The 21,602-nt window shown below is 43.6% G+C and overlaps 1 protein-coding gene across 2 annotated transcripts in view; it reads right to left on the bottom strand.

Moving 5' to 3' along the window:
• RAB11FIP4 (RAB11 family interacting protein 4) overlaps positions 1-21,602 on the bottom strand; it is a 196,731-nt gene that overhangs the window by 151,109 nt on the left and 24,020 nt on the right. The window contains exon 2 of one of the 2 annotated variants that reach the window (XM_084648384.1): positions 5,007-5,133. The exons of the other annotated variant lie outside the window; for it this stretch is intronic. Coding sequence (XP_084504510.1) covers positions 5,007-5,133 — 127 coding nt within the window. The remainder of the gene's footprint in view (positions 1-5,006; positions 5,134-21,602) is intronic. 2 annotated transcript variants of the gene reach the window in all.

The raw sequence follows: 21,602 nt of genomic DNA on the forward strand, positions 1-21,602 counted from the left end.
TTCTCCTTAGATAAGATGACATGCAGAAATTCACAGTACCCTTTGATTTCTACTGGATAATGATAATTAGCCAGAATTTTTGCGCAAAGATGGATAAATACACAGGCTGAGTGCTTGGAAAATATATTCTTTGCCCAGCTTTGTAAGTTACACGAGTATGTTCAATAATGTAGCACTGATTCTACATGTCCTCCTTATTAGAAATAGCATTGTTGCTTGCATTGTCATGTTTTATTGGTTTTAAAGGGGCTGAATGGAACTGGGAGCCAAAGTACAGGGACCTTATAACAAGAGAGAAAATGTGGCTACACAGGAGTAATTTAAATGTATTTTTAGATTTTTAAAATGCACTCATTAATTATTGTTTGTATTGCAGTAATACCTGAAGGCCCCAGGCAGAGACTGGAGGCCTGTTGTTCTATGCATATAATGACAGGGCGATATTTGGTCCAAAAAACAATCTCTCTGATGGCACATATATGAGTTAACCAAAATACCCTCTTTGTAGACTACAAAACAGCTATAAACCTCTATGAGACTGTCATAGTCACATAAAGAACCACTGGCCTCATGCATACACACACAAAAAAGGCATATCCTCAATGTCACCTCCTTAACCAAAAACCTGAGACAGAAACTGGAGCTTACTCTGATTTATAAGTCAATAAAGTTGGGCTCCGTGGAACTAACTGGGCAAAGTGGATTCCAGCCCAGAGATTCCTCTAATGGGAGCATCCTGCTAGCCAGCCATGCAAGATTCACGTCTGGAAGTGTTAGCAGAAGCACCCCCAAATGAGCTTGATTGCTGTCACGGTGCACAAAGAAAGAGTTATGCATGTGGAGGGGAGGCAGGGTAGTCTAGTGGATGGAGTACTGGGGTGGGATTCCAGAGACCTGGATTCTATTCCTGGCTCTGCCACTGGCCTGCTAGGTGACCTCAGGCAAGTCACTTCACCTCCCATTGCTTCAGTCTCCCCATCTGTAAAATGGGGATAATGGTATTCACCTTCCTTGTAAAGGGCATTGAGATCTACTGATGATAAGAGTTGGGTATTATCATTAGGTTAGTATTGTATGTACATGTGCATGTGTAACTCACTAGTCAGCGTGTGTCACATCTCTCACCTCTGTGCCAAATCCATGTAGGATGCAAGCTTGCTACTGCACCTGGCTCTTTAGCTCCAGCTGTAGAAAGTCACAGACCAGATTCTTAGCAGGTGCAAATTGTCATAGCACCAATGCAGTCAGTTTACACCAGCTGAGGAGTTGGTCCCACATATTTAGCTCCGGAGGTCCCCGGTTCAGTTCTCAGTGTCACCCAAGATAACGGCTGCCACATATACATACGTGGGGTTACACGTGTTCATGCCTTCATGTATGGGCATGGCTTTTGCAGGTGTGTGTGCATGCAAACATGTGCTCTAACAAAGTTTTAAAAGGAAGGTACAGTGGTCTTGCACATTTCCCCTGCTGCCTTCCATATTGGCTTACCCCCAGGATGTTTCATTGTAACTCTGATTTGCTTTTCTGATTTTCTGCTTAGGAACCTTATACAATTTGTCATCTCTGTTAATGGCATTTGTGTTTTGTCATTTAACTTTAAAATCAAACAGAATTACAATGGAAATATCTATTTTGTTTTTCTAACAATTACACATTCCCTGCAGTCATTATAGCACTGTGCCAGGGCATGTGAGCCCAGCCATGAAACTGACCACAATGGATTGTGAAACTGACTAGCCCATTTTTGTCACCCACATGGAGAAAAGCAAGCAGACTGCATTTAAGGAATGTCAATGGAGTTACTCCTGATTTACACCACCGTAAATGAGAAGAGAATCAGGCCCTTGGGGCTTAAATAATATCCTGGGTGTAGAGGCAAACTGCATCATAGCCTCTTCTGTCTCCCAAGCAGTCAATTTATAACGCTTTCCTTGAGCACCTATGCAAGAGGAGGAGGAAGCTAAACTGAGGTTACCAAGAACCAATAGTATCCTCATCTCTGTTACAACAGATAAGAACATATAGTATAACATTATTTTTAAATTGGCCCTGTCCCTTTAAGAATTAAAATAACTAATTACAGTCTGTTTGACATTTCAATTCATGGCATATCTTCCTCTTCACAGTTATCAATTTAAAAGCTTCTGACATTTTATAGATCCCCTGTGAAATTTCTAAACAGGCAGAAGCTGATTACTGTGTATTCACCAGATCTTTCAGCGGCAGCATCTCTTAAGCATTCAGAGCGGCTGACTTCCTTCTTATTGCTACAAACTGAGCACGGTATCTATCTTCCTCCACCATAAAAGTGCCTTCTGGGAATGATAACCTAAACCTAGAGGATGTAGATATCATGGGAGATTTGCACTCACAGAGGATTACAAGGCCCCAGCTGCATCTCACAATACCGCACAGGACTTGAGATATGTGGGCAGCAAAAATACCTCTTCTGCCCACAAGAAAACAAAGATTACCTGTTACGCTAATTACCAGCGATACAGTGGCTGAGGTGAGTTATCTGCATGGCTCTCAGGAGACAATACAGTAATAGGGATGTTAAGTTACTCTGCAATTACCATAATTTCTAGTGGAGTTATTGTACCATATAGTTACATGAATGGTAACACAAAATTAGGTAAATGCATTTGCAGTACATATTTAGTTAGCTCAAGTCACCAGTTTCATCTGGTGTTTAGTCCTGGAATTAAATACTCAAAGGTAATAATAGGTTTGCTTTTGGATCGGAGTGAAAGGGACAAAAAACATCGGCATCCTCTAGTACCCAACTAACCCCAAATTTCAGGCATCTGGACTGGGATTTTACAAGCTTATTTGGTTCCTTTAAAAATTTCAGCCGTAGTCAGCATCACAGCAGGTCACCTGCCACTTGCACTGCCTATGAGAAGGCTGATGACATTATTTACAGGATGGAATATACTTTTCCCCACCTCAGACCTTATTTGGTTGACAGCTCAATTTCATCTGTGTGAGCAGATTCAGTTACACACCCTATTATCATCTGTAAACGCACAGCACAGAAGACAGGAGCTGAATCCAATACTAGAGAGCAAGGGAGAAACCTAAAGAGAAGGGAGGCATTTCATTTCATTTCACATTTCACTACACAAGCACAGTAGGGAGCTCCTTATTAGGTGGCTGTGATGGAATGTGCCCCGGTATTCACACCCTACACACTATGGTATTAATCTCTGCACAGAATATGCCTTGTGAGGTATCATTTGAAAACTCACTGTTCAATAATATCATGGTGAAATGTATCTAGCAACATTGTGTTTAAAATTTTCCCCTCCTTCTCCCCTCCGGCCCTGTATGATGGTAAGGCACATGTTCAAACTCATGCAGCCTGAGTTAGGTAGAACTGATCAAGCAAACTGGTCTTAAACAAAGGGAAGTGTGTTTACCTCAATTTGCATATGAGATGTAATGGAGTCCCCACACAGCTAGAGAAAGAAGACAAAGAAAATCCTCATCTCAGCTAATAGAAGGGAGAGAAGGGACAGCATGAAACCTCCCCCCCAACCCCTAGACTCAGTGCCTCCTTGCTCTCAACTAAAAAGAACTTTATGAGGGGGACTGAACTATAAAAGTGAGGGGCAAATACCCCAAGTTACCTCTCCAAGTCCATCTCTCTCTTTTCACCTAAGACGACAAAACAAACAGCTGTTTGGACCTTGGGAGCAGATCCTGACCTGATACTTGGTCAGCAATGATACTGGGGACCTGTGATAAGAACTTCACCTTAAACCAAGTCGAGTTTGTTAAGGTTAGTACTAGGAAGCATTTTATTTTTCTTGTAACCGTTTCTGACTTTAATGCCCTACACTTGAACACATTTAAAACCCTTCTCTTTGTAGTTTAAGGAAAAAACAAGCTTATTTATCAAAACTAATCCAGTGCTGTGAACTGCGTGGGTAACTCCATTTAAGGTGGCTAACAGTTGTACCTAAATCCCCTTAGAGGGGCAATGGACCTAATATATCTGAACTGTCCAGGAAAGGTCTAGACAGTGCTAAACACACATTTTTTGGGAAAATCCAGGACTGGGTGTGTGTTGGGATCACCCTGCATGTGGTAGCCGAGGCTGGTGGAGGCCACAGTGTGACTGGAGTGTGCTGGCAGGCTGTAGCTACACACAGACACTCAGGGTGTTACCTGCATGGGGGCAAGCTGTTTGTGAGCGAAGCACTGTGAGTAGGGTTGCCAACATTGTATTTAAAAAATAAGGGGACTGCCACCCCACCTCCTATATTATCATTATTATCACCATTATTAACACCATTAAGTACATGGCCTTGTGATTTATCACCCCCAAGGGTAAAATGGGGCCCCCTTCTTACAACGTGTATTCTGTATTGCTGGTTTCAGGGCTGGCATCGCTATCAGGGTCTCTAAACTTTGCTCTGTTTGGATTAAGTTTGGTTTATTTCCAGTGCCATCACTTTCTCTGAGCTTGGATGGATTTTACCTTTGCTGTCTCTGTCATTCAGAGAAGGGCATATGCTCTGCTGGATGCAAGCTCCGGCATCTGACACTTCCTACAGTACAGTACACACTGTATTTTCATTTGTTTAAAGAATTCCTTTAGGGCCAGCCATGGGAGCACCTGATTAAGCAGAACAATTTACACTGGTGTAAAGGAGAGCAGAATCGGACCCACTGTGTATTATTTGTAATGCAGTAGTGTCAAGAGGCCCCAACCATGTCAAGGCTCCATTGTTAGGGGCAGTAAAGACTCAGCAAGAGAGAGTCCCCACCTCAAAGAGCTTACAGTCTTAGTTACAGGCAAGACAACAGGTGAGGAGGCAGACAGCGAGGAGAGAGAGAGAGAGAGGCAGGACAGAGTCACAGGAATATCATGGGTCAGCTGTGATCCTGATCCAAAGCCCAAGGAAGTCAATAGATTCCTATTGACTTGAATGGATTTGGGCCTCCATGTAGAAATCATAAGCATAATAAGCCAATCAGTAGCAATCTCAACTCACCATCTGCCCCACTGTTAGCAAGTGGCAGTATTCGGTGGGCATCACAGCAGAAATGAGACTCAAGGAGTGATTTGTAAAAGGACAGGCGAGCGGCTTTACGAACTTCTTCTGAGAGTTGGTTCCATGCCTAAGGAGGAATGTGCGGACTGTAAACTCACTTCTTAAGGGTGTCATCATTCTAGAAATTGTTCCTGTTGTGCCTTGCCTCTGCATAGCTTTTCAGGACACTGAAAGATGATCCTTACCATACAATGTGGATAATTTTGCACCTTCTGAAATGTTCGCGTCTTTCTTGCATTAGTCTCATAAGCACATCTACTTACTTATGTCTCTGGCCTTTTAGAGTAAACTCAAGCCTTCCTTATTTTCCTTTCTCGCATTTTTCTGGATCTCTGTTGTTAATTCATAGGGCCAGGGCCAAAGCTGGTTAAAATGAGAGTAGCTCGATTGGCTTCAGTTGAGCTATGCTGATTTATACCAATTGAGAATCTAGCCCGTATATTGCATGTACTATCCAAGTCTATTTTACATTTATTTTGGTGTACATCAAATGCTAATGGAAGGGGCTGGACTGGCAACCCTGGAGACCAAGGTCTTTAGTTTATCCACTAAGACAGGTACAGTACAGACAGCAGCAGTGCAAGTCTTCAGTTACTGACCTACTCAATCCTGACTTAGTAGTATCACCTCTAACATGGGTGAGAGGTAACTACAATCTCCATGGCTCATTCCATCCTTGGATAGCCAGTTCATATTGACAACAAGGAAAGTCCATGGCCGAGTCAGAGTTAGAACCCACTTCCCCTGATTGGCCTCTCTCTCAAGCACCAGAGCAACCTGGCTCCTAGAACAAATTACCTACTCAGAAAAGAATAACAAATGACTCTGTTCTCCATAAAGCAGATTCTCCCCATGCTGCCCTGTCATCCTGATGTTATTCTGAGTACAGTGACTGCTCATCTGCAGAAGTTTGCAAATATGGCTTAGAAACTTACTGTCCCTGCCTCTTACTTCTTAACCTTTCAAGATACAGCAAACCCACAAGGAATTCATAATGGAAAGCAAACACTGGCCGAGTTACATAATGCCAGAAAGCTTCACGTACCGGAGTCAGAGTCCCAAAATTGCAGCATGGGACTTTCTTTATAAAAGATGCAGTAATATAAAGCAAACTGAGAATTCACCTGCACTATCAAAGCTTCAGCAGATAAGCATCTATGTATCTGGATCCCTATTTGAAATAGCTAGACCACCTGAATTTGTAACAATGGGCTGGAAATCTCTCAAGAATAGGATTTTTAGTAACATTTCTGGCATTTCTCTTCCTAGGCCCCACTGGAAATACCAAAACAAACAGGCTTTGGGGGGAGTGTTTGGGCACGGTGGATGGGGATACTGGTCAGAAAGGTCAGGAAAAAATGGGGAGGGAAGGGAGATCCTTATTTCAGTATTTCATAACCTTAAAAATTATTTATTTGACTTTGGATCTAGAACCAGGGAAAGGATCAGGAGAGGTGATAGGTAGGTGGAGGATTATCTTTCAAAAATCTGTTTGCCCACCTTTGTGTTGGACATTCACTTTTGAGCTGACATACTCATCCCTCCATTCTCACTCAAACAAAACTCCCAAGCTGCATAGCACCACATGGAACAGCCAGTAAAAATCTGGTTCCCGAGACAACAGGCCATAGTTCACCCAGACTGGAATTACTGATCATGCCACAGAGTCAATGTTATTAACGTAAAAGGGACTAGAGAGCTGCAGGATCAGGCTCCAAGATCTTAGCCACGTTAAGATATTTTGAATGTGAATAGCTTGGATTTGCTAAAGCAAGTCAAACATCAAGCCTGTCGGCCTTGCAAGTGCTCAGTTAAGAAAGGACAAATGGTGATTCGCATAGCCGCCGACTCCATGAGTGCTCCAGTGCTGGAGCACCCACAGGGAAAAAATGGTGGGTGCTAAGCACCCACCAGCAGCCCCCCATCAGCTCCCTCTCCCTCCCCACGCCTCCTACCTGCCACGATCAGCTGTTTCACGGTGTGCAGGAGGCTCAGAGGGGGAGGGGAGAGGAGCGAGGATGGGGCATACTCTAGGGAGGGGGCAGAACTTGGTGGGAAGAGGTGGGGTAGGGGCAAGACCTTGGAGGAAGGAGTAGAGTGGGGGCGGGGTCTGGGGCAGAGCCAGGGGTCAAGCACCCCCCAACACATTGGAAAAAGTCAGTGCCTGTGGAGAATCAGATTCTAGCTTGGGACTCAGGAGATGAGGGTTCAATTTCTTGCTCTGACACCGACTTCCCGTGTGACCTTGGGCAAGTCACTTTCTCTCTCTGTACCTCAGTTCTCCATCCGTGCAATGGGAATAACAGCCCTGCCCTATCATGGCTGTTGTGAGGATAGCTGCATTAAAGAGAGGGAGGCACTCCTATTCTACAGTAATGGGGACCACACATGTACCTAAAACAGATTCAGTATCCATGGCAAATGCTGTATTCCAGGAATCTCCCAAAACCATGCAAATGTTTTCTGTCCATGGTTCTATCTTACAATGAACTCAGTTTAATCACCAGAATGAAAAGAGCCTCACCCTAAAGAATCTCATTCCACATTAGGCAGCAAAACTACAGCAGGCTTTTGGCTTGTACACAGACTTGTAAAAAGAACTGGGTGTAGTACGCAGTGTTACATAAAAGCTATTAGAAATGCCAAGTCTGGCTGATTTGTACCTAGCTGGCATGCTCTCCAGTCTTCTGCAACAATTACAGTTATAACAACAGACACACAGTGACGGAGAGCTTCTAAAAATATACAATGCAGGAGGGAAAAAAGGAGGGAAAGGAAAAAAAAAACTGTAATTTTTCCTTCTGACTGACCAAAAGACTGGTTAGTGGTTCAGGATTTTCAAGGAGAGGATTGGTAATGACTGTACTTCATCAACAACCCTCACTTCATTAACAACTAATTGGAGGCAGCCCATTTCCATGGAAACCTCACATGGTCCATTTCCATGTTCACTGCATTCAAAGGGGGGGATTGGTGCAATATGAGGATGGACCAGAAGGGGCAGGGATCATCCAAAATGGGACATTTACCCAAGACAAAATCTGCTCCCCAATGAATTGACCATGGTTGTCACATACGTACCACGGACCCGAAACAAATACAAACAAAACAAAACAAAACCCCTCTGATCAGATGGAACTTGCGCTGCTGCTAATTTAACAGCACATAACCAGTCTAGAGATCCTGAGTTTGGAAACTCTTTTTCCAAAAACTTACTTTGCATGTTCTACAAAATCAAATAAAAAACCCCCACACACCATCTCCCTCTGCTTCTCTTCCCTCTGCTTCTCCAGAGCAAACATTTCTACTGAAGCAAATGCAAAAATCACACTTTCCTCTTGTGTATAAGCTTCTCCTGGTAATGGTATCCTAGGGCACAGATTTGAGCAACTATATCTTGTCATCAATCCAAGTCTTGAGAGAAGTGGCCCACTCAATGCCTACTTCCAGGGACTCTCTCATAACTCTGTCGGGGGTAGGGGTCAAGGGACTTTAGGGCATTGGCAGTCCCACCTCTGGGCTCTCTCTACTCAGCATATGGCATCCCCAGAGAAATGCCAATCAATACCTCAGAACATTAACACCAGCCAGTGCATGATTTTAAGACAGCCAAAATTCAGAATCAGAAAGAACATGTGTCAAGGTAAAATCTCCGGAGGGAAGGTAAGAAGCCACTGAACTGCCCCTGGCAATTATGTGCAGAGAAGCTATTGTCATGTTGATGAACACAGCATAATTAGGCATGAGGATCTGTGCTCTTATCAAAGTCGATGTTACCCTGTGCCCTAATGTGTATGAACTCCACATGCCATGTATCCAAGCAAATCTGACCACATCCTAATGTCTGATTTGGATTTTTCTGAGGATGAACCTTGCAGGGTGTAAAAGTATCGGGGGTAGCCACGTTAGTCTGTATCCACAAAAACAACAAGGAGTCCGGTGGCACCTTAAAGACTAACAGATGTCACCATCTAACCCTGAGAGAATAAAGTCCTATGAACTGTACCGGATGCAAAACTGTTGTGGAACTTACATATCCATTGTAGACAGGGGTTGCTTATCCCTTCCCCCAGCAACAGCGGCAAATGAAACCACCTCTCTGCTAGAGGGATTGCTTCCCTAGGTGATCTATTGCGCAGGTTCCCAACATGGTATGTAACCCTGTTTAGTGTGGATACTTCCAAGTGTGTTAAGCTGTAGCCAAGTTTGAAAAACCATTCAAAACATGATTACAGGTCCTAATGTGAACAGGATCTGAGTGAAAAATGAAAATGTACCTCTGTGAGTGCTGTGGAGTGGATCTCCATAGGGAATCTGTGTCTTGATGACTTCTGTCCCCAAAGTCCCAGTTCTCTATGGGAATGATCCTATGAGAGCTTGTCTTGAAGCCACCAAGGACCTTGGCTCTCCTAGAATCATTCTTACTTTTGATCCTTAGATATTGGTTGAACTAATTCTTTGGGGTGGAATTTTCCAAAGTGCCTAAGTGACTTAGGTGCTTACCCCTGTGGCCCTACCTACCACTGGTATCTTTGACAATCTACCCCACAAGTCCCATTGACTTTCAAATGTGCTTCCCAAGTCACCTGAATAATTGTGAAAATTCTACTCTGGAGTCATATTCATGGCTAATTTTCCGTGCTCAATATACTGGACCAAGTCCCTACCTGGAGGAAGCAGGTGCAAAGGGAGAAGAGTGCCCAGTGTTTCAGGAGTGGCTTCTAACTTCAGACACCACCACAGTCAAAATTTTCAGAAGTGGCTAGAGATTTAGAGTTCCTCAATTTTGGGAGGGACCCAGCTAGAGGCACATTAAGGGGGTTCAACTCCCAGGGGATGCATGCTCGTCACTTTCTCAAAGTCACGCCCCTTTAAGGGATTTCAGCTCTGGCACTCCAAATGACTGGTCACTTCTGAAAATCTTAGCTGATTTGCAGGGCCTGATTTTCAGTTGTAGGGAGCAGCACTGCTCTCTTTGACTTTAACAGCTGCCCAAAGCTGGGATCCCAAAACCTGAAGTAGTCAAAAGTAGTAGCCACTTTTCAAAATAAGGACCCATAGGTTTATAATTACTGCATTCTGTACAACAGTGGAAAAAACAATGCTTTCTTCTGAGAATCTTAACACATCCCTTAAGCTTTGCTACCCCAGTGTGAGATAGAAAACTATTTTATGCCCATCTAACAGAGAGGGAAATTGAGGCCTAGAAAGGTGAACACAGAAGCCAGTGGCAACCATGGGACTATACCTCATAATTCCCGATGCTTATTTCTGTCCTGTCGGCTCCCTTCCCATTCCTTCCACAACAGTACTTTCAGACCCTTGGATGAAAGGCACTGTACGAGAACGCAGCTGTATTATTATACAGCACCAGGGAAAGCAATTTACTTAGCCTGTGGTGAATGCTTCCATCTGCAGCAGGCAGGGTCACTTTGTTAAGTTACAAAGAACAAGTTTATAAGGTACCTGTGAACCTCCTGCAACAGTGCTCAAGTCGAGTGTGGCTTGAAGTCCAAAAAAAAAAAAAAAAAGATTTAAACTCCGCTGCTTTAGACCAGAGGCTTTCAAACTCAGTACTGGGTCGCAGAATGAAAGGCACTGGGTTGTGCCGGCTCTGGACACCGTCGAGCACGCCGTTAAAAGTCCAGTCGGTGGTGCTGCCCGGCTAAGGCAGGCTCGTCCCTACCTGTTCTCACGCAGCACAGCACCTCAGATGCAGCCAGCGGCAGGTCCGTCTCCTAGGTGGTGGGCTCACAGGGCTCCAAGCGCTGCCAATGGGAGCTGGGGGGTGGGGGCGGTGCCTGTGTACCTAGAAGCTGGACCTGCTGCTGGCCACTTCCAGAGCGCAGTGCGGTCTCCGGTGCCAGGACAGGTAGGAAGCCTGCCTTAGCACCGCCGCTGAGCAGGAACCGCCAGAGGTAAGCCCGCACCCCAATCCCCTGTCCCAGGTGAGGAGGCAGACAGCAAGGACAGAGAGAAAGGCAGGACAGAGTCATAGCAATATCAGCACATTTTTGCATGGACCCCCTTCCTGCACCCCAAACCCCTCATCCCTGGCCCCACCCCAGAGCCTGCACCCCCAGCCCAGAGCCCTGACCCCCTCCTGCACTCCAAGCCCCTGCCCCATCCCAGAGCACTCTCCTACTCCCTGAACCTGTCATTCCCAGCCCCATCCTGCAGCCCTCACCCCAACCCCCTGCCCCAGTCCAGAGCCCCCTCCCACACCCTGAAACCCTCATTCCCACCTCCGTTGGATCTCAGGCATCAACAATTTTCTTCAACTGGGTCACCAGAAATTTTTTTTTGAAAACCACTGCTTTAGACTACCTAGTAAAGCACAGCAGAGACTTTGACTTCGGTTTACTCAAGAGATCTGTGCAGAGATACTTCAGAGATAGGCAGATTAGAGAGAACAGAGATGGATAAGGCACCCAAATCCCCTCCTTGCAAATGCAGGGTCTCCTGTGGTAGATATACAAAGCGGATAGATCAGCTTAGATGCATAGATCAGCTTAGATGCGTAGATACGAACACATCTTCCCAAATTCTTCACTTGATTGGCAGCCTGAACACCACAGCATAATTCACAACACTGGGTCAAATGCAGGAGTTAACAAGTAGCAAGTTAAGGGGGGGGAAAAAAACAGGAAAAAGTATTCTTTCATCCCTGTAATCAAAGCCTTTTGCTAGCACTCAGTGTTGTTTTCCCACCAGTAATAGCACTGTGTGTGCTCTGGTGGGATAATAAAGATAGACATGCTGTAGCTCTTTCAAATAATTATTAACCATCATCTCATCTGAAAGGCACCTCAGAAAACCCCTGCTGTGTCTGAGGCCCAATTATCTTGTACTTCCCCAACAAGATACATTATAAGGCAAAAAGTGTTATCTTTTTATTCCAACCAAAACACTAAAACCTTTGCTCTCATCTCCAATCCAAGAAAGTCCTTAGCTGTCCTTGTCGCATTCTTGCTTTTCGTCCTTAGATATTGATTTAATCACTGATCAGGTTCATAGTCATGGCTGCTTTTCAAAGCTCAATGTAGCGGACCAAATTCAGCTCTGGAGTAAATCAGCACGTCTCCCTGGGAAGTCAAAAGAAGTCGCACCAACTGAGGTCGGGGCTGCACTTGGCTAACTGGGCCACATTAAGGTCTGTGCAGGATACGCTGCATAACTACATAGCCGACCTCTAACTTGAGGTATGAGTGACAGGACTGTTCAGCTTTGCATGTCTCCAATCCATCTCCCACTCATAAGAAAACCTGTTGTACCCTAAAAGGCACCCCTGAAACATGCAGCCATTTCTGTTGTGGCTCAGAAATGTTGGCAATGCAGAAGACTGGTCCTATTTCATATTGGCGTGACATGCTAACACCCTCATGGTAACAGGGGGCTGATATAATACAGCAAGAGATACGACTGCTCTAACAGCAGATCACATCAGTGCTACTATTAGGCTCACGCAACAGTCCCGGAGAGCCTGATCCGGTGAGATGCTGGGCATGCACAACTCCCGTTGCCTTCAGATGCCTCTCGGTACCTTGCGGGATCAGGCCCCGTGGTGGAGTTAATCCCACATTCCCAAACATAAAGGTCCAGATCCTTGGGTCAGCAACCACAGAGATGTGGAGCACCTGCATTGTGTTGTACAAGTAGCAGGTCTTCTGCAGCTGCTCTGTTTTGATCTGGATTTAGTCTCTTACTACGTCTGGAAATAAGACAGACAAACAAATGTCCGGATTTGGGGTGGGTTCAGACTGGCTGGGAATTTGGGTTTCTTTTTGCCTTCCTCTGAAGCATGGAGTCAGTTTCAACCGCTGGGGTCATCTGCGCATTTTTCACCTAGCCAGCTCCCTGCCATTGCAGGGGCCTCCGGCATTGGGAGGGCCTTGCCCTCTCCTGTTCTCTGCCTGCGCCAATTTAGTCTCCTGAAGGCTGAAATGTTCTAGTCTAGCTAAAGTCTCGAGATGTAATATAAGAGAATCTGGGTAGAGCTGAGTAAATAATTGATTTTTTGGTTTGGCAGCCGAACTGAAAAATAAACTCAACTAAAACAACAACAAAAATCAGTTTCTACTAAAATTTTGTCCCAAATTTGTAAATGGTTTCAGTCACCCCAAAACAGCTTCTTCTAGCAAATTTACCAAAAACTTTTTACTAAGCTCTATATCTGGGTGAAAACTGATGGCCTGTGATAGGCAAGAGGTCAGATCAGATAATCTAAAGGTACCTTCCAGCCTTAAACTCTATGAAACTATGAAATGTACAGGACCTGGCTTATCCACTTAACACAATGATGGGCGCAGCATAGGACCCTGAAGAGAAGGAAAGATTCAGTGACACCAGGAGATAGTAATAAATAATGCTTTGCACTCAGATTGTATAATGCCTCTCATCAGAGAATCTCAGCATATAATAATAAACACTCTGCTTTACCACCCAAGATGCAAACACTTCCAATTGTAGGCACACAATCTCTGTGCGGATATAGATCTGAAGCTAGTGTAACCCAAGCAATAAAGCCACAGTATGTCTATTACTCCTTCTCTTTGAAAGGGCAAAATTTACACTGGAGAACATAGAGATAAAGCATTGATTAAGGAAACACTGCAAATGTGGCTTCTTATTTTAGCAGCAATGTTTAATGTGCCTGTATTTTCCCTTCATAGATAAAACGCACAGCACTCTCCAGCCAGGCCCACTCTCACTTCTGAAACACTCCTTATGCCAGGGCATGGGGAGGGATATGGCACAGGAGCTGGATGCAACAGATCTATGTTCACTGGGGATTCCCCCAACAACAAGGTAATCTTTGGCAGAGGAGAGGAGATGCAAGTTTCCATCTTCTTCCACCAGGTGCAGAGCAGGGAGGAGAATCTTTGGATGGGCAGAGAATTTCAGCAGATTCTTGTTGTTCTGATGGCTTACGTAAGAGCCTTTATGAAGTAGGTTTAATCATCTCCTCATTTCTTCTGTATCGACGTTACGTAACTGCTTTGGGAATACGGCTTTGGAATTTTAAGCATTACTGGCATAGCTATTTAAATTTTAGCAGAGATGCTCCAAGCCTGATTTGGATCTCACTTACATTGGTGGAAATCAGGAATGACTTCACTGAAGCCAATGAAGTTACACCAGCATTATACCAACGTGAGATCAGAGCCAAGTCCTTCAAGGACAAATCTAAGGGAATAAAAAATCCCAAATAGAATTTACTCAGCTAATAACATTCACAAGGGAAAACACTTATTTTTCCTGTTGTTTTTCCACTGGGTCATTAAATCCCCTGTCTTCCCTTATTTAGGTTCCCAATGTTTTTCAGAATGCCAGCGCACACAGTCAGATCCCCCTAATCTGTTTTATACCAACAGGAACCAAATGTGTAGCTTCTGGGATTTCGGCAGATAGGACTGAGGCTAGTTTTCAGCCTAAGATTTAAAAACAAACAAACCCCCACAATCCCTCCCCCCCTTCTTGTTTTGTTATTTGAAAACATCAGGGAAATCAGAACTTAAAGGGCAGGGACGGTGAGCAGATTTATAGAAACACACTGCCTGCATTTGGGTTCGGAGTTTTGGCTGAGCCTATTGCAGACATGAGCCTTCAGCTGGATCCAGATCAGAACTTCCTCAAACTTCTGGGGTGGTGACCGGGGTCATGTTAGGATCCTGTGTTCTGGTTTGGGTCCATCTCTATTTTTTTTCCACATGACAACACTGCTGAGTTTTCTATTTATAGATGGTGTATGGCAGCTTTAGGATGAATTAGATCAATAGCGCCCCATTCTTTCATTCCCTGGCCCACTTGATAAGAGACAGATACTCCCACGGACCACCTGCTCTCCCAAACTCCCCTGTATGGTTCTCAAAAGGATTCATTCTGCAGACAAAGGCCCACAGACCACAGATACCTACAGCTCTCAATCTGAGAACCAATGAATTAGATCTAACTTGTGAGGGAAACAGAGACAATGCCAATGTAATATGTGGATTTTCTTTTAAATGTTCTCCTTCCCAGGCACGTCTTAACCCAGGCTTCTTTAGCTTTTAGCATTTAAAATTCCACAGGATACTGCACCTCTGCCCATTTTCTCTTACCTGATATTGTGACCTTGCCCTGGCTGTCTAGTAGTTACACATCTCATACACTAATACATTCATCTTCACTCACACAACATCCTTCTCCCACAATGCGCTCGGGCAGTGCTTACTTATATACTTCCTCCTCTTTTTGGCCAATATTTAAGCATTTGTCCTTGAAGAAGAAGAAGAAAAAAAGAAGAATTTTCAAAAGCACTCGTCATTGGTCTAACCCTGCTCCCATTGAAGCCAAAGGCACTGGCGTTGATAGGAGTGGAGTTAGCCAATGCTGCGTGCTTTTGAAAACCTCACCCTAAACACTGAAAAGTCAAAGTTAGAGATCAAAATCTTGCAGCTATGACTCAGGCAGTTTTCATTCCTCCTGACTTACCCAAGTCAGGAATGAGTAAAGACAACAAGATCTGGCCAGAGGGGACTGCTGGATAGAGGTAAAAAGTTATGCAAACCACCAGTAAAAAGTACTGACCCTTGCAAAAAGGAATTGACATTGAATGCATTGATCACTTGTGTGCTGAGCCACTGGGCCATTAGACCTTTCTGGTTCCACCTGGAGAGAAGCATGCTGATGTTGTTTGAGAAAATATTTCCACCTCTTCCCACAGTTGCAGACTTTCAGCGATCACTCTAACCCATCTACCAGCATTTCTGCTGGCTGCTCGTTAGCGGATTTTACAGTGTCGGGGCTGCTTGTGTTCAGAGTCAGTCCCAGACTTTTAAAGTCAAACCCACTTCTAAGCACACTGAACTCATTGTCAATATGAGTTTATGAGTTCTCTTCAAACCTGCCACTGTGATTCCAAGCTGTATTCATTCACCTTGTGCATCTGTTTAGTTCTGTTTTGCCCACCATGGAACCTCCTTGCATGCCCTTAGTAAGGAATTGTCTTGTGACCAACTTCTATATTGATGATTGAGATAGTTCACCTTCTCTCCCCTCCCAGGAAGGTGGTGGCTGATCAATTAGACTCCAATCCTTCAACGAGCACTGCATAGGTTTCTGCTCCCACACAAAGCCCCACTGAAGCCAATGGGATCCATGAAGGTGCAGAGCTGACTGCAGGACTGGGACCTTAGTCTGCAACCTGACCAGATGTTTTGCAAATTCAGATCTGGCTTTCAGTTTTGCCTGAGGAAATTTCCTGTTGGTCACAGCAAGGAACCAAGTGCATGGGGGAAAAGTCCTATCCAAAAGGAGAAGATACCCAGAAGATAGGCCATTCAGAACGTAAGAACAGAGGATGGGATTTTCGAGAGCACTTAAGGGAATTACTTAGATTGTAAGCTCTTAGGGGCAGGGACAATCTCTGTGTTCTGTCTTTGTACAGCATCCAGCACAATGGGATCCTGGTCCATGATTGACGCTGCTAGGTGCTACCACAATACATATAATAATAATCCTGAAGGAGAAGATGTAGCCATAGCAGTAGTGACCCCATGTCAATGGAAACTGCTCCTAACTCCCTTCAACATTTTGAAAATCCCACCCAGAAACCTTTTATTCCCTCCCCCCCAATAATTTTAACTCTTTTCCAAAACCCTCTCTCAGAGAGAAACTGCAAGCAAATCCAGCTCCAAAGGGGCGTTAATGCATTGGAGGTCTTGGTTCCATCTCCAGAGGATTACAGACGAGAGAATACAAAGAAACTGGTCGTCTTTTCCTTCTCTGAACTGGCAGTGTTCCGAAGGGTAGCAGCATTTAGCCTCCAGGAGCCTGATTCTCCTCCCTACAGCAACAAAAACAAAGAGTAACTCCACTGTAGTCAGCAGAGTTAAACCAGTGTGAAACCAGTGAGAGCCTGTTCACTGACAAATTGAGACCAGAAAGTGAAGTGAAAAGTCATCAGACAAATTAACCATGGTAAATTATTCACCCAGCTTCAGTGAGAGGAATGGAGGAGTCAATTTACATCCACTGAGGATCTGGCCCATTCATGTCTTTTGAGGGACTCAGGCCCAGATTCTCAAAGGTATTTGGGCTTCTAAGTTCCACTGATTTCAGGTGGTCCATCTGAGCATCAGATGCCATGAAGCTGTAGGACCTCTAAGTACTTAGATTAGGGACTGCAGGATGTAGCCATTTAGTCGTCACAAATAATCTGAGTCTTTATAAAAAAAAAAATACCTTTCAAAGCTTTGTTTTCTAAAAATCAAAAAAGTATCTGAAAACTCCCGTCTTTTGAACATCTCCATTGATGTGTAAATTAGCTGCACGTCACAAGCCGTTGCTTTGGCAATGTCTGAGTCTTGTCATAAAAAGCAGGCAACGAGCTGCAACACCTTGAACACTAGGTTCAAAAACACCCTATTTTTGGTTCGGAAACAAGTGAAAAAAAGGGCATACTGGAAAAGCTATTTAAAAAGACAGCAAGGGTCATGAGATTACTGCTGAATGTTTGTAGGTAACTAGGCAGATCTCGTGACAAATATAGATCTGACGTTTCTCATAACACCTGCTGTGTTGTACTGAGTAATGAATGCGTCATTGCAATAAATTGTCACAATGTATTGGTAGACTTCTGTTTACTGTTAATGCATCCTCCTTTAACCCACTTTTCAGTGTGTGTGTTATCTGCACCCCTTTGTCCCTGATCCACAGAGGATATGTAAGATGTATTCAAGTTGTCAGGGCCTGATGAAATTCATCCTAGGGTACTTAACTAGCAAAAGCTATTTCAGAACTGTTAGCAATTCTCTTTGAGAACTTATGGAGCAAGCCCCAGAAGACTGGAGGAGGGCAAACATAGTACCTTTTCTTGAAAAGGGGAGCAAAGAAGACCCGGTAAATTATAGACTAACTTCGATCCCTGGAAAGATACTAGAATAAATTATTAAACCATCTATTTGTAAGCACCCGTGGATAACAGAACTATAAGGAATAGCCAGCATGGATTCGTCAAGAACAAATCATGCCAAACCAGCCTCATTTCCTTGTCTCTCTCACCAACAGAAGTTCATCCAATAAAAGTCATTAGCTTACCCACCTTGCTTCTCTAATTTCCTTTTTTGACAGAGTGAGAAGTGGATGGGTGGAAGCAGATGTACTATATCTTGATTTTCGTACGTTTTTATCACGTCCAGCCCCTGGTGCTGAGGCAGGATCAAGTAAACTTAGATCATCCCTGACAAGTGTTTGGTTTAACTTTTTCTTAAAACTTCCAATGATGGGGATTCCACAGCCTCCCTTGGAAGCCTGTTCCAGAGCTTAACTATTCTTATAGTTCGAAAGGTCTTCCTAATATCTAACCTAATGATGGGAATCCCCATCATTGGAGGTTTATAAGAACCAGGCTGGACAAACACCAGTCAGGGATGATCTAGGTTTATCTTGTTCTGCCTCTGCACAGGGGGCTGGACTTGATGACTTCTAAAGGTCTCTTCCAGCCCCATATTTCTGTGATTCTACAAATTCAACCTGAATGTCAATGGGTCCAATTCAACTGGCTTTAATGAAGTTATGTCCATTTACATCAGAGCTCAGTTTATCCCTGTATATTACATGGTTAGCCATTATTCTCATTGGGTGACCTTCTGGCTTCATTGAAGTGATGGGAGTTTTGCAAATGACTTCAGTGGGGCAAGGATTTCATTCATTAGGTATATTAATGTTAAAGCAAGAGTTGGAATTTACATTCACAAGAATTGCAACAATAAAGTGCACACATACCTCCTGAGGACTTCTGCTATTGCAGAGACAAACATTTGCCTAGCAGGAACATTTGAAAAGTGCAGGGGTGATCTGAGACTCTTTGAGTTTATTTCTCCAAGTCTGCTCCACCTATCACTGCAAAATGACCGAGTAGACTGTGTCATTATATCTGTAGTTAAAATACTGCCAGAGTAACAAAGTTCATGCTATTTGTGAATTTAGGTGAACGACAGTTATCAGACAGTTGCATACCACTCTCAGGGTAAATCATTTGCTTGGTTATTTTGATTGCACAGATTCCCCATTGACTTATAAGAACATAGCTATTAAGAAATCATGAAATATATCTGAAGGTTATCTTAAATGCTATGTACTCAAAGTAAGACAAGAGGGACAGGCAAACGCATCTTTTCTATGACAGTGTTATTTTAATAGATCAGATTTAATTCCAGTATGTAATGGAGGGACTTGCATCAAAGGTTGTTTCGTCTTTTTACATCTTTTGCTTCGCACTGTGTGCAGCCAAGAGCTCTCAGATTGTTCTTTGCCAGAAGATTAAAGAGGATTTTAAAGGGTCCTTATTTATTAAAAGTAAAAAGGCAATTTCGCCTTTCAAAGTAATCCAACGAAGAAGACTTTCTTCTCTTTGCTCTGTACTTCCATTTATTTTATCCATATACTTGAAAGCCCTTTGCCAATAGGAACAGTTAATGGTTTGGGGTCAGAGTGACAAAAGGTGGCCCTTTGGCAATAAGATCACCTGTTGCATCAAAAGTCATTGCCAAGAGCAGATATGTCATCTGAATACTTTTCAGAGTAGCAGCCGTGTTAGTCTGTATCAGCAAAAAAAGAGGATGACTTGTGGCACCTTAGAGACTAACACGTTTATTTGAGCATAAGCTTTCGTGAGCTAGTGAGATGTAGTTCACAAAAGCTTATGCTCAAATAAATTTGTTAGTCTCTAAGGTGCCACAAGAACTCCTTTTCTTTTTTCATCTGAACACTCTGTTTGAATGTTGGATGCATCTGATCTTGCAGGGTTGACTGAGACCCTGCTGGAAAATATATGGCCCACTTTATTTGAGAACAGTGGGATCTGCAGATTCCCAACCTTGTTCTGTGTTTTAACGGCTCAGTCCTCCAAGGTTCTGAGCAGTTTGGCCCCAATCCAGCAAAGCACATAAGCATCTGCTCAAAGATAAGCATGTGCTTCAGTGATTTGCTGAACAGGGACAAAGTTTCTGACATCAGGGCGATGAGAAGTCAGTGGAGCTACTCATGTGCTTACCGTTAAGTGGTTTGCTGGCTCAGGACTAGAGCAATCAGCACCTTGCGGCATCAAATCCCATGTTCCCAGGGACAGTCGTTTCTGGTTCTCCTTACTCTATTTCCTAGCCTGGCCTATTCCTAGAATCATCCCTACAAACGACTATTTCTGGGTCATCTAGTCTCCTCTGCTACATCTTGAGAAGACCAATATAATCTCGACACCATCCCTGACAGACAGCATCTAGTCTAGCCCTGAACCTCTTTAATGAAGATAATTTCATAACCTCCCTCTATTGCTTTGCTCTTCTGACAGATAATAAAATTGAATCAAGTAATAAATTAACCCCCCTTACGGAAAAGTACTATGGCACTGAACAGAGTTGGTAAGTTTTTTTTATGCACCATCTTACAGAATTTAATAAAGTAGTCTATTCCTGCTATGGAATTCTACACAGTGGTTAAAATATTGAAAAGTTATAATTTTCTATTAAATTCTATAGGTTTTTTAAGTATTTTCCATAGAATCCTATTAAAACCATACAGGATGCTATTTAATCATATAGGTCTTTTCCATGAGGGTTAAGGCTCCAGCCCAGCAAAGCACTTAAGAGTGCACTCAGCTGTAAACATTTAAGGCCATCCCTATTTAGCAAAGAACTTACACGTTTATCTTAAGCATGTGCCTTGGTCCCACTGACTTCAATGGGAATTAAGCATGTGCTCAATTGTTTTGCTGAACATTTCCCCCATTCGTTGCCTTTTTCAGCCAGACACATTCTGACCATGGTCCAAATTATCCAGCAATGGCTGGTGACACTCGTCTGAAGCAGGTACAGTTTTGCATGCAGCATTTGATTCCGTGAAATGTGCTGTTGTAAATGAGTTCTCGCCACGTTCTTTCTTTTATATATAGAATTGATTTCAGCACAAAGAAACAGGGCTCCTTAAACTGCTCTCTGGCATCAGGGATTCTGGGATTACAGCACAGCAATATCGGTGAAATGTCTGAAACGTCTGTCTACGCATTAATCATCTGTTCAACTTTGATAACAAATCATGTACTTCTCATTTTTTTTCCAGATGAGGAAATGGTGATCAGAAGCAGCTTTCTGAGGGTCATGTATTGAGCCTGTCATTGCAACTCAATACCTTTTGCAGCTCACCCAGATACATTCTGGTTTATCCCAGTCACCTCTGACTTTATCATCAGCTGGAGCTCAGGCCCAGCATGTGCAGGGCACTGAAAGCAGCTTACCAAAGAGAACTTTGCCTGGGTGTTCTAGTCGTTTTTCCTTCTCATTTAAGAGTTCTCTAATGGAGCCAAGTCCCTTCCTCTTGTCCAGCAACCCTGATGTCAGATCTTTCAAGATGATTGGCCAAAGAGCTCTGGCAAGGAGTCCCTTTGTTTGCTTCAAGCAAAAAACCAAAACACAAAACAAGCCCTTCTCCCGCAACAAATCCATCATCAGCTTTCCTTAGTTCAAGTATCTGTATGCCAGTAAAGAGCATGACTGAAAT

Source organism: Lepidochelys olivacea (genome assembly GCF_965140295.1).
Source record: "Lepidochelys olivacea isolate rLepOli2 genome assembly, chromosome: 14".
Taxonomy (NCBI): domain Eukaryota; kingdom Metazoa; phylum Chordata; order Testudines; family Cheloniidae; genus Lepidochelys; species Lepidochelys olivacea.